This window comes from Malaclemys terrapin, chromosome 4 (genome assembly GCF_027887155.1).
Source record: "Malaclemys terrapin pileata isolate rMalTer1 chromosome 4, rMalTer1.hap1, whole genome shotgun sequence".
Lineage (NCBI taxonomy): Eukaryota > Metazoa > Chordata > Testudines > Emydidae > Malaclemys > Malaclemys terrapin.
The window spans coordinates 141195470-141207583 of record NC_071508.1 but is presented as its reverse complement, the minus strand read 5'-3'; the positions used below and the strand labels follow the sequence as shown (position 1 = coordinate 141207583).

The window sequence follows — 12114 nt, the reverse complement described above, 5'->3', positions numbered from 1 at the left end:
ACACTGGCTTTCTCTGTGGCCTTGGACAGTCACATAACTTGCCTGCCTCAGTTTCCCCTTCTGTAAGATTGGTTAAATATTCTCATCTCCCTAATAGGATGTGTTAAATATTAGTTAATAATTGTAAATTGGTTTGACTGTGGAAAACACCAAATAGTCTTACTAACAGGGGAATGCTGTGGTCTTTTGTGGAAATTTTTAAACTACAATATATATATTTTTTTAATATTCTCCTTAATGTGAGAAGTGAAATAAGCCAAAAATAGACACTTGGCAGATCCAAATAGACCTTATTTGCTAAAATGGGCTGTTTGATGTTTCCTTAACCTTCAGCCTGCAGTTAAGTACAGCCTGGACTCTGTGTGCTGGACAATAGTAGTTCTGTAGCGGAGAGGTAATTTGACCTGGTGTGAGCTTTGACTGAGCTTGAAGGACAGGCCTGTCTTTGACTGACTGCGTGAGTTTGGTGCCTGTTTTCAATTTAATGACACGGGAGGACAAGCCCCTCTAACGTGCCGACATTTTACTTCACATTTTACTTCACAGCATGTTTGGAGAGGCTTGTGGGGTTTATGCAACGGTAACTTTCAGAGCTTCGGTAGCAGCCCTAGGGTTGATCCTGCAAACCTTTGCTTCTGTAAGTAGTGAAGCCAGTAGAATTACAGTAGCAAGCGCTATGCTCAGCAGTAAGGCCCAGATCTTCAAAGATATTTAGGTGCCCAATTCCTGTAGAAATCAGTGCGAGTTCGGCGCCTCGGTACCTTTGAGGATCTGGGCCCAAGTGTTTGCCGCGTCAAGGCCCATGTTAAGTTATTTGTTCAGCACCATAAAGCTACACGACTCTTTACAAGCAGGGGAGAAATCAGGTCCCTGCCCCTTAACGCTTGCAGACTGCTTACTCTTAACACAAAATGGATGAGAGGAAGGAGGGCCTTGCAAAGAGGGATGGTCTTGCAGTGAAGGCACTGCACAGGATGTCCCACTGTTTAGTGCACTAGCATGAGACTTTGGAGCTCTAGGTTCAACTCCCTGCTCTGCCACAGATTTCTTGGGTGATCTTGGGCAAGTCACTTAGCCTCTGTGTGCCTCAGTTCCCTATCTGTAAAATGGGGATCATAGCATTGCCCTGCCTTCTAGGTATTGTAAGGACAAATTCGTGCACTTTGTTCTATGGTGTATTGTGTGAACCTAGAGAGAGTTACTTAGTTGTCTCACAGTGAATGCTGTCCTGTTTCTGTATCCGTGGAACACCAGTAGAAGGTTGTGGGTTGTTTTTTTGTTTGGTTGGTTGGTTTTTGTTTTTTTTTTTTTGTTTTTTTTTTTTTTTGTTTGTTTGTTTTGTTTTGTTTTTTTGGAGTTTTGCATGTGAAAAGATTGCACCGTCAGCTCTTCATTTAGCCTATACATTTGTAAGCTAAACAGCCATTGTCTGGTTTCCAGCATGGAAAGATTACGGCTGGCTAGATACTCTCTCTCTCTCTCGATGTTTGCTTGCTTTTCTTGTTTTGGGAGAAATTACTGCTTAGTGAGATCACTGGATTTTCCTCAAACTAGTAATGTAACATGGACATATTTTTGACATTGCTTTTTTTAGTATAGCTCAAAGCCTGCTGATGTCAATGCATTTTGGGCCTCTTTCAACAAGCCACCACATCACAGCTTCTGCTCTGGTCAGGTTTTTCTAGTGCAGGAGGCATGTAGTGTGTTTTGTAAGATGCAAATGAATACTTTAGTGTGTGTGTTTCTAAGTCTTGTGTAGGTGAATGGCTGGTTTTGTTTCTCTCCTCTGCGAGCCGGTGTCAAGCATGTTTCTTAATTGAATGTGGCTTTTCAAGAGGGTGCGCCTCTTTCAATGCCGAATTTGTTTTTTCCTTTCACACTTATTAGGTTCTCCATTTGCCTCTGCAAAGCCGCCCCAAATACCCTGCATTGGTCAAGCTTGTGAGCTGTCACTTTGCATCTCTCAGTTGCGGGGTTTAAATCCCTGTGACAGCAAATACTGTGACCCAGTTCCTCTCAGACGGTTTGCGTTCGACAGCTGCTGCCAGCAGCGATCATTATTGTGGCTATAGATAAGCTTGTAGCTTTCACTGGCCTCTTTCCCATCAAATTGTGTGAGAAGTTGTTTAATTCCAGCACTGGGTGATTTCTCTCTCAAGATATTAAGAAACACTCTAGTTCTAAGAAGCATTGCAATTCTTGGCATTCATTTTGGGTCACTTCTGGGAAAAGTTTTTAAACTTGACATATAACGAACAGGCTTTATGGAAAGTCCGTAGTAGAACTCTGGTTCAGATAGGGCCCAGGATGGTTGTGATGAAAATTTAATTATTGACTATTGGCTGAACAGTGACCTACATGGCATCAGTTGTTAGTCTCTGCCCAGGCTCCCATGCATGGGTATAAAACCAGCTCTATGTAGTCACCTAGAAAATGCACTGTTACACCTGGCACTAATCATGACCCTTGTGGGTAGTCTGCACAGGAAAACCAGGGGCTAGGTGGGTAAGGAGACTGAGCTGTGTGTTTCTCCCTAGAGGTGGTAACTCACAAATCCAGAATAGGGATCACGGTGCAGGGTGAGGGAAGGTGGCATTGCCACGTTCCAGGCCACGCTTTTAGTTTAAATTCAATCTTCGGTGATCTTGGTACAGGCCAGACTGACCCGGTAACTGGCCAAGTCAGAGGGGTTGGATGTATTAGAACATGAAACCACCCAGAAGACCATTGCAGTTCCCTGCCTTCTGGTTCCGTCATCTGGTAGACTGTGGCCGTTCAGTGGAGCTAGTGCGTTCGTTTCTGGGAGCAGGTGCAAAGCTTTTTGATGTGACACCAGTCTGCCTGGGGGCGCTACTTAACCATCTACAAAGCCAGAGGCACGGGGCTGCTCTCTGGCAGGAGTGAAGCTAACATAGTGGCCGTCAAGTTAAGCTTCAGGAGAGGACAAGATTGACAACCCCATTGGGACTGATCAAAGTAAGGGAGCGGTTGCATTTCTATGTCCTCCAGAGAAAACCATTCTATAGTTTTGTCATATGAAACCAATGATTTCATGCCTGTTTCAGCCTTTGAATCGCTTGCAGACCACAAGCAGCATAAGCCTTATCCAACTGTTTGAGGCGATGCAGTGAGATTTCATTGGCGCAACAAGCTATGCAAGTGTGACTGAAGTGTGTAATCCTAAATAAACAAACCCACTGGACCCTGCAGGTCTGATTATCTCAGTCTTGGCCCTTATTGCCATAGCATCCAAGCATCCTGCAGGCGTGGATGTGTCTGGCCACACTGCAGCCCTGTGATGACAGGGAAGTGCTATCCCCATTTGACAGATGGGGAACTGAGGCCCAGGTGACTTGCCCAAGATCACACAGGAAATCTGTGTTTGAAATGGGAATTGGAGCCTATTCTCCTCCCCTGCTAGATGTCTGTCCGAGACAGGGAGGATACACATAGGATAAGGCTGCATGTTGCTGCAGGTGTGACCTCCTGTGTCCATTTAACAGCTGTACCCAGGCTTTCTGTGGTGGCAGGTTTCGATTTGGGCACCGCACGGTGCCATCATTGCTCTCTTCCCCTTTTTCTCCCCAGGTCAGGCACCATTTTTCCTCCTCGTTTTTGGATGAGCTCTCTTATGATGCCCTTGTATTGTGGGCATTGGTGTTGAAAGTAAAGGAGAACTGAATAGTATAGAATAAAACTGAGCTTAAAGTGAACTTTGAGCAAATACCTTCAGGACTTTTTTTTTTTCTTTTTTTCCTGACTCTTCTTATGGTTACCACAAGAAAAAATCTCGTGGGATCCCATTAAACTGTTTATGTCCTGTTCCATTGAGATAATGTTATAAATGGCTATTCTCAATGATTAGTACTACTCTTGACCTGTAATATTATGCAGTCATAGATTTTTTTTTTTTTAAGGTTGGAAGGGACTGTTGTGATCATCTTGTCTCTCTATTTGCATAACGCAGGCCATAGGCTAGAGGAATTATTTGAAAAGAACATCAGGGTGAAAATCTGGCTCCACTGAAGTCAATGGCAAAACTTCCTTGACTTCAGCGGGGGCAGGATTTCACCCCCAATGTTGAAATCTTAAAGATTCAAAGTAATGGAGAATCCTTCACCTCCTGTGATAGATTATTCCAATGGGCCATTGCCCTTACTGTTTAAATCAAAATGTGCCTTCCTATTTGAATGTTTGTAGCTTCAACTTCCAGTGATCAGATTTTGTTATGTCTTTGTTTGCTAAATTAGAGGACTCTCTACTATCAGAAATCTTCTCCCAGTGTGAGTACTTATAAACCATTATCAAGTCACCTCTTGATCTTCTTTTTGATAAGCTAAATAGACTGAACTTAAGTCTCTTTAAAGTAGTGATATTCAGACCTCAGTGGTTCAGATAGGCCTCGGAAGAAGTGGGTTTTTTACCCACAAAAGCTTATGCCCAAATAAATCTGTTTGTCTTTAAGGTGCCACCGGACTCCTCGTTGTTTATATAGGCCTTGAATCATTCTTGTGGCTCTTTTTTGAAATCTGTCCAATATGCCAACATCGTTTTTGAAGCGTGAACACCAGTTTCCAGTAATGGTCTCAAGAATGCCTTATAGAATTGCAACAAATAATACTTCTCATTAATAGATCCGGTTAATTAAGCACAATTGGCTGTTTTCAAACGTTAACTTGGTCGGGTTTTTTTTAAAGACTCTTTCTGTGTATATAGAAGTAGTTCTCTGCTTTTAACAATTTTTTGAATCCTAAGAATTCAGACAATTTCCCCCCAAATGAGCAAATTCTATTTCTGAAAATGCATTGTAGTTATTTTTGCACAGGAATACCAAAATGATTGTTTGCGAAATTATTTCCTGTAACCGTTGTGCGGCTAAACCACTGCCATGCTTTGGTTAGGAGTTGATTTCATGTGCAGCTGAATGTGGTATTTATTCACTCAGGGTGTAATTCACTCTGTGTGCAGGGGGCTAGCATGATGCCCATGCGCCACTCAAATCCTGTTTAAGCCCATAGGGATGATGGTTAGAATAATTTTACAATTGGAGAAGTGTGTTTGGTCAGTCTCGCATAACTTGTAAATAAACAGCTGAACGGATTGTGCTCAAACTTTACCAGGGGCAGGGGTGGGAAATGACTTTCAGGCAGAGAGAATGCATAGACAATAAGTGCAAGAAAGTGATTTTTTCAGTAGATTGGCGTGTGTGAAATCTGGGGAATTACAATGCTGATTTTAACCATCACTACCAGCTCCTGATACTGTAACATGTGCAAGTTCTGTTGTTTTTTTTTTCTTGTGTGAGTTCACCCTATAACACTCTTTTGTAGGCATACATTTAAAGAGCAACGGGCTGTGCTCTTCAAACCAAGGCTAAATGAGGTGGAATCCAGACAAAGCCTCGGAGGGTGCTAAGAGCACACAAATAGACAGTGTCAAAAATAAAACAGCCCTGGCATTCCAATAATATGCAAATGCCATGCTCACTCCCTGGAATGAACACCCTTTCATTAACTCTACAGAGGGGGTGTTTTCCGTTTGCATCTAAATTATTCCATCCAACATAATGCAAAATAGGAAGAGAAGCAAGCAAAGCCCTCCCAGCGAGCTGGGTGGGGAAGTTTGCAGAGGCATTTAGCCCTAATCAGTGGCTGGTGGAACCAAGAAGGAGGAGCTGAATGTGGTGTAGGTTTTGTTACCCTTCCCCTCCACCAATCCCTTGACTGAAGTGGGGCTAGGATTTCATCCAAAGTGCCTAGATTCTGTGTTGATTGGTGCTAAATCAATACCTGATGTAGGGAGCATAGCAAATGATTTTTTTTACTTGTTCTGTATTTGCCTATGTTTTCAGAAGGGATTAATGGCTTGTCTATGTGGAGAGTTAGGCTGTGAATCTACAGCGCACTAGCCTGCTGTGCACTAAACGGTCCATGGTGAGCTCTGACATGCAGCTGTTTGGAAACAGGAGTGCTGTAGCAGGGTCCACGTGGAGGCTTAATGTGCAGTAAACTAGTACGGTAGAGTCCCACCCTGGCTTGCTGCACATGAACTCTCCATGTAGACAAGCCCTAGTAATTTTGGGTGCCTCCGTTGTTTGGTTTCCAGCCTGAGACACAGCGAAAGGGATTGATTTTTCAAAACATCCTGAGCCCGTTCTCTGGAAATCAAGCAGTTGGGTGTCTTGAGTTGGGCACTCGAAAATTGAGACACCCAGAATGACTAGTTATGGCTGAAAATTTCAGCTCTTGTTTTTTGAGGTTGTTTCATTTTTAATAGACTCCAACCTGAGGTTGTCTGGTGTCAGTGGAAGTGGAAGAAGTAAATTAAACCTCAAGAAGATGTTAAGGGGCAGCAAAAGTTTGCTAATGTCCACACACAATTTGTCCAATAATCACGTGAAAATAATAATAATGAGCCAAATCCAGAAGTCCTACTTAGTCAAACTCCCATTAAAGTCCATGGGGAAATTGCATGAGTCAATGTAACCAACTGGTGAGCTGCAGGTCCCTGTCTGTACCCGATCCACAGAGGATATGAGTATGTTACAGCCCCGTCTAGGAAGCACTGACTCTTTAGCTCAAACCGTAGCAGCTCATGCTGTTGGTTCTGGAAGTCAATCCCCAGTGTGTCGGCCAAGATGGCGGCTGTCACATCAGGACCTTAACGTTTGGCTCTGTAAAAAAGAAATGAATTGCAGTGTTACAGCTATAACAGACTGTGTAGCGTTTTTTTTTAAAAAGCGTGGCTGACAAAAACACACCATTTCAGAGAACATTCCCAGGCCACTTTGCAGCAGGAGGAAGGGTAAATATCACCAGATCTCCTCTTCGGCTGTGAAGATCGATCTTCTACAGCAGGGGTCGGCAACCTTTCAGAAGTGGTGTGCCAAGTCTTCATTTATTCACTCTCATTTAAGGTTTCATGTGCCGGTCATACATTTTAACGTTTTTAGAAGGTCTCTTTCTATAAGTCTATAATATATAATTAAACTATTGTTGTATGTAAAGTAAATAAGGTTTTTAAAATGTTTAAGAAGTTTCATTTAAAATTAAATTAAAATGCAGAGCCCTCCGGACTGGTGGCCAGGACCAGGGCAGTGTGAGTGCCACTGAAAATCAGCTTGTGTGCCGCCTTCAGCAGGCGTGCCATAGGTTGCCTACCCCTGGTCTACAGCTTTACATGGGCTTCCAAACTATCTGGTCTTGTAATCGAAAGAGCCTTGACTGAGATGCATCATTGCCTCCATGGAGTCCAAGGTGGAGTACGTACAATGGAGTGATTGATCAAGGCCAGGGATGCGGAATGGACTAAAAGGGAGGATTTTAACTAGAAACACTTTCCTTAGCAATCTTACTCCTATCAAATTGCCGATTTTTAACATGGTAACTGGCCAAATAATAAGTGTCTGCTGAAAAACAACCAGGTCATAATAAGCCAAAGGGAGGAAGGTATTATTCACCTCCGCTTTCCTTCTGTGTCACTCATGGCATGGAATAGAAGAGCAGTCTTGTTATTCAGGTGTTAAATTATATAATGGGATGAAACTAACCTTTCTTTCCAGCTTGCATTGCCCTCCCCTTGACCTTGTAATATGAGGAATTCGACAGCAGTGTAGAACAGAAGAGGGTCCTGCTTGGATCCCTTGACCTGATTGGACTCTTGCATAAGGCCCTGAGGGAAGTTCAGATCTGCAGAAACAATTTGCCGTATTGTCGAGGAGTGCGCTTGGGTTACTGGATGAGTCTTGCCTAAATTGTCCAGGCAAAACAACATCATGAAGAACCAGTGTGGATAACGCAACTACTAGGCTGCATTTTATGTGTGAATAACACTCTTCTGAACATCCATTTATTTCATTTCCCAGGCTGAAATTATCAAATGATGAAATCAAACGTGCAATTTTAACAATGGATGAACACGAGGACCTGCCGAAAGACATGTTAGAGCAGGTGGGTGACGGGTGCTTACTGTCATGCATATTGTTGTTAGTATTGGATGCCTTTCAAAATAAAACAGACTTGTGACAGATTCATGAATGGTAGCTTTAAAATAACTCCGATTTGCGACACAGAGATGAGTTTGTCCGCACAGCCTTTACAACACCTTTGCTCTCCAAAGCAGAGGATGTGCCACTCAGCAAACGTGCAAAACGTGACCTAACAGTATTTACTGATCGTGTTTTCATAACCACAAACCCTTGTGCTCAGATCTCAGCAATGCATTTGACACCATAGGGGATGGCTCAGTCCAATCAACGGTTTGTTATTGCTAGACAAAATCCCAGTTTCTGGACATACAGCAGATGAAGGGTCTCCTCCATCAGCGCTATTCCAGTTTTAGGCTTCTATCACTCCTTTTGAAACCAATGGAGTTACGCTGGTGCATAGCTGGAGCAGTGAATCTGGCCCCAGAGCCTTTCCTCGCAGTGCTGTTTTGCAGGTTCCCGGAGCTAGGGCTCACGTTGGTATGCAGAGCATGAAGATGACATTCTGTTAAAGCTAAAACTCGCAAGGGTAGATTCATTGTGACATCTGTGCATGCCATGTTACTTCCATAGGAATCTGATTAGTCACTGGGACTCCCAGCCCATGAATGCTGTCAGGTAATGTTGCCGTGATCTTGATTTCTTTATTGATTGAACTTCTACAGGGCGCTTGGAGCCTTCGCAAACAAACCAGACACAAGGCTCCAGCTCCTTGGAGTAAGTGCTTTCATTCAGATCAGTGACACACAGTACATGGGGTGCGGTGGAGGTAGGAATTAGAAGTGAATCAAAAGGAAAGGCTTGTTATTTCTTAATAGAGGCGGGGCAGATGCCCCTCCTTGGTGTGATTTTATTTAAAGAGCCGTTTTATAAAAGCAGCCCGCACCAGAGTGCGGTGATGCTGCCTGACTAACATCACCACACCTAGGGCCAAGCTGTCCGTGTGGGAGGGCAGCTCCGCACCCCGGAGTGCCTCATTGCTTGAGCAGTGTTGTCCCCGGGGGACTCTAGCTCTGCCGGATCGATTCACTCCAGGCAGCAATGTGAAATGATGGGTTTATTTATGCCTTTAAAAAGTAAGGGCCATTGGTTTAGCCAAACGTGCAGAATTCAAACGGCGAGTCAAGAGTCTTGGTCTTGCTGTGAACCCTTAGTCAGCCAGCTGGGGAACTGCCTGCTCTGGAGATATCCCCGGCTGGCAGCTCCCTGCCTTCCCAGGCAAAAGGGGGCGCAGCTTTAGCACTCCTGTCCAGTCCCTAGGGGCTGCAGGCAGCTCGCGGTAATTGAGAGCGGCTCTGTGTTGGTTTATTCTCGTTGGAATTTCCTGAGGGCTGAAGGTTTCGTGCCCAGGTGGCTGCACTGCTGGTGTTCATGTGGGAAGGCACGTCATCTGCCAGCCTGGCACAGGGTCTCCTAGCCAGCCAGAGAGGGTAGCGAGGCACTTGGGGATGCTGGAATAGGAGAGCTTAGCATCAGTGAGGGGTTCAGGGCTGCCGTAAGCTGGTGGCTGCTTTGACCAGTTGTGGGCGTGTAACTTTAACCGGAGGAGATGACACCAGGGCTGCAAGCTCCCCCGCGTGTTTTCCTTTGCCCGCCAGCATCACCTCCCTCTCACTCCAGTTCAGCTTCAATCAGCTGTTCCTTATCCAGGAGCTGATGCCAGCCAAGCACTAGTGAGGGGGGTGGTGCATTGACAGCAGATTGAGGGCTGCCTTCCTGGCAGTACCGAAGAGGCACTGATCTACGTTCTAGCCAACTCAATGTCTGAGCTAAAATACCGGCGTTCTAATCCCAGCTCTGACATTAAATTGCCGAGACACCTTGGGCATCTCAGGGAAATAAACAAAGAGCTATCTGCTGTCTATAAAACAGAGATAATACTTCTACCTCCCAGAGCAGAGTTGGGAGGATTAATTAGCTGGAATATAATTTGCAAGTAAAAACACCCTGATGGCAACCGGGGCTGGCTAGAAAACAAGAATTCCATTTTCTGAAAAGTTTTGAGATTTGTTATCATGGGGCTAAGACCTTTCGAAACTTTTTTTCCATGGAAAAAGCACACGAGAGAGAGAGAGAAAGACACTCCTGAATAGCTAGGTGATGACACTCCCCTGGAAAGTGGGAGACCCGGAAATCCCTGTTCTGGATCAGGCAGAATCAAGACGTGAACCTGAGTCATCCACATCCTATTGTGGGCTCTTGAATAGTTTGGGGTGGTTCTCGCTCTCTGTTGCATTCTGGACCTGAGAAACTTACCCAGTGAAATGTTCATTGACACGACTATGTTTCCCTGAAACATTTTGGTTTCAACACAACTGCATTTTTGCTGGGGGTAATGTCTTGTCTAAATTTTTTCAACCATTTTTAGTTCTTTCCTTTGATCTGACCACTAGGAAATTTCAGAACCACTGTGCTACCATCTAAAATAATTGTATTATAACAGACTGGGTGAAGATTCAGCTTAGCCGGTGTAAAATCAAACCATATGTCCAGGGCATGGTGGAAAGTACTGAACAGTAATGTGTGTGTGGGAAACGGCAGACATTCAGTATTTCTTAGGCAAACTGTAATAGCTCCATATTGCACCCTCTGTACGTGGGAGGGGTTTGGGGGTGAAAGTAGACACAGCAATGTTTCATTTTCTATTCATTTGTTAATGAAGCCAAAGCCCCATTATAAGAAAGGGACTGCATGAAAACAAGTGTAGGTCTCGTGTCTAAATTGTGTTTCCTTTTAGCTCCTGAAATTTGTTCCTGAGAAAGCCGATATTGACCTTCTGGAGGAACACAAACATGAGTTAGATCGCATGGCCAAGGCTGACAGGTTCCTCTTTGAAATGAGCAGGTATGCTTGAATCTACCAGCTGCAGAATGTCAGCAGGTTACACACTAGACCTATTGGAATGGCAGCTGAGCCGATTAGTCACAGGGCTTCTCTAAAATATTTAGATAAATGAGCCAGATAATCTTGTGTAATGCAGCTGGGGAGTCTAATGAGGCCTGGCTTGAAAATCCACTTGGATATTTTTGTTTATTTTGCGGCTCACCTACACATGTGTGAGCCTGTTGCCTTGCTGCCCTGGGGATAAATTAGGAACTTCCATCTGCAGCCTTCATCTCCCAGTGCTGAATGTTTAAAGCTAGAAAACTCTGCAGGGAGTATCAGAGGGGTAGCCGTGTTAGTCTGAATCTGTAAAAAGCAACAGAGGGTCCTGTGGCACCTTTAAGACTAACAGAAGTATTGGGAGCATAAGCTTTCGTGGTTAAGAACCTCACTTCTTCAGTGAGGTTCTTACCCACGAAAGCTTATGCTCCCAATACTTCTGTTAGTCTTAAAGGTGCCACAGGACCCTCTGTTGCTTTCTGCAGAGAGTGTGGTTAAGAGTAGAGAGCACTGTCCAAATTATGCAAGACAGGAGCGATTTTCCTTTTTCTGTACTGTGGGCCAGATTCTCAGCAGGTATAAAACAATACAACTCTCATGGATTTAAACCAGCTGAAGATCTGTCCCTCTGTCCAGAAATTTTTACCATTAACTGTAAAGTTTGCATTACCTAGGGGGGGGGGGGGGAAACACCCTAGCAAATGCTGCTGCATTTTCAGGACCTATGAACATAAGCTTTGCCATGCTGGCAAAGATCTTCAAGCCAACAGATCCCAAAGCGTTGCCTCCAGCAGTGATGTACCTTTAATGCTTCAGAGAAACTTGGCTAACTGTAGAGGCCAGCTTTTTTGATACTGAAGGTTGCAGGTTCCACATAGCTGGTAGCTGTGTTGTCTGTCTGTCTATGCAGCTATAGCCCATTACGAACGTACTGAGGACTCGGTTCAGGGGAGCATCTCTGTTCAGGAGAGCTCATGAGCACATGCTTAAGTGAATTCAATGGGACTGAAATCCGTGTCTAAAGTTAAGCAAGTGGTGATATAATGTCCTGAAGGGGGATGAATTTAAGCATGCATTTACCTGGCTTGGGGCCTAAGAGATGGTAGTTTAAGGCATCATCTTTTCTGTCCCACTACAGTCCAAAGAGAAAGGTGCTCTCAAGGTCAAATTGGCCCTTCCTATCTGCAGCTGTGAATAGTGGAGTGGCTGCGTCCTGTCGGTAGCAAACGAATTTCAATGTCTGCGTC

At 44.4% G+C, this 12114-nt stretch overlaps 1 protein-coding gene across 2 annotated transcripts in view; it reads left to right on the top strand.

Moving 5' to 3' along the window:
• DAAM1 (dishevelled associated activator of morphogenesis 1) overlaps positions 1 to 12114 on the top strand; it is a 183002-nt gene that overhangs the window by 152455 nt on the left and 18433 nt on the right. For both annotated transcript variants that reach the window (XM_054026064.1, XM_054026065.1), the window contains 2 exons: positions 7865 to 7949; positions 10722 to 10828. In XM_054026064.1, coding sequence (XP_053882039.1) covers positions 7865 to 7949; positions 10722 to 10828 — 192 coding nt within the window. The remainder of the gene's footprint in view (positions 1 to 7864; positions 7950 to 10721; positions 10829 to 12114) is intronic.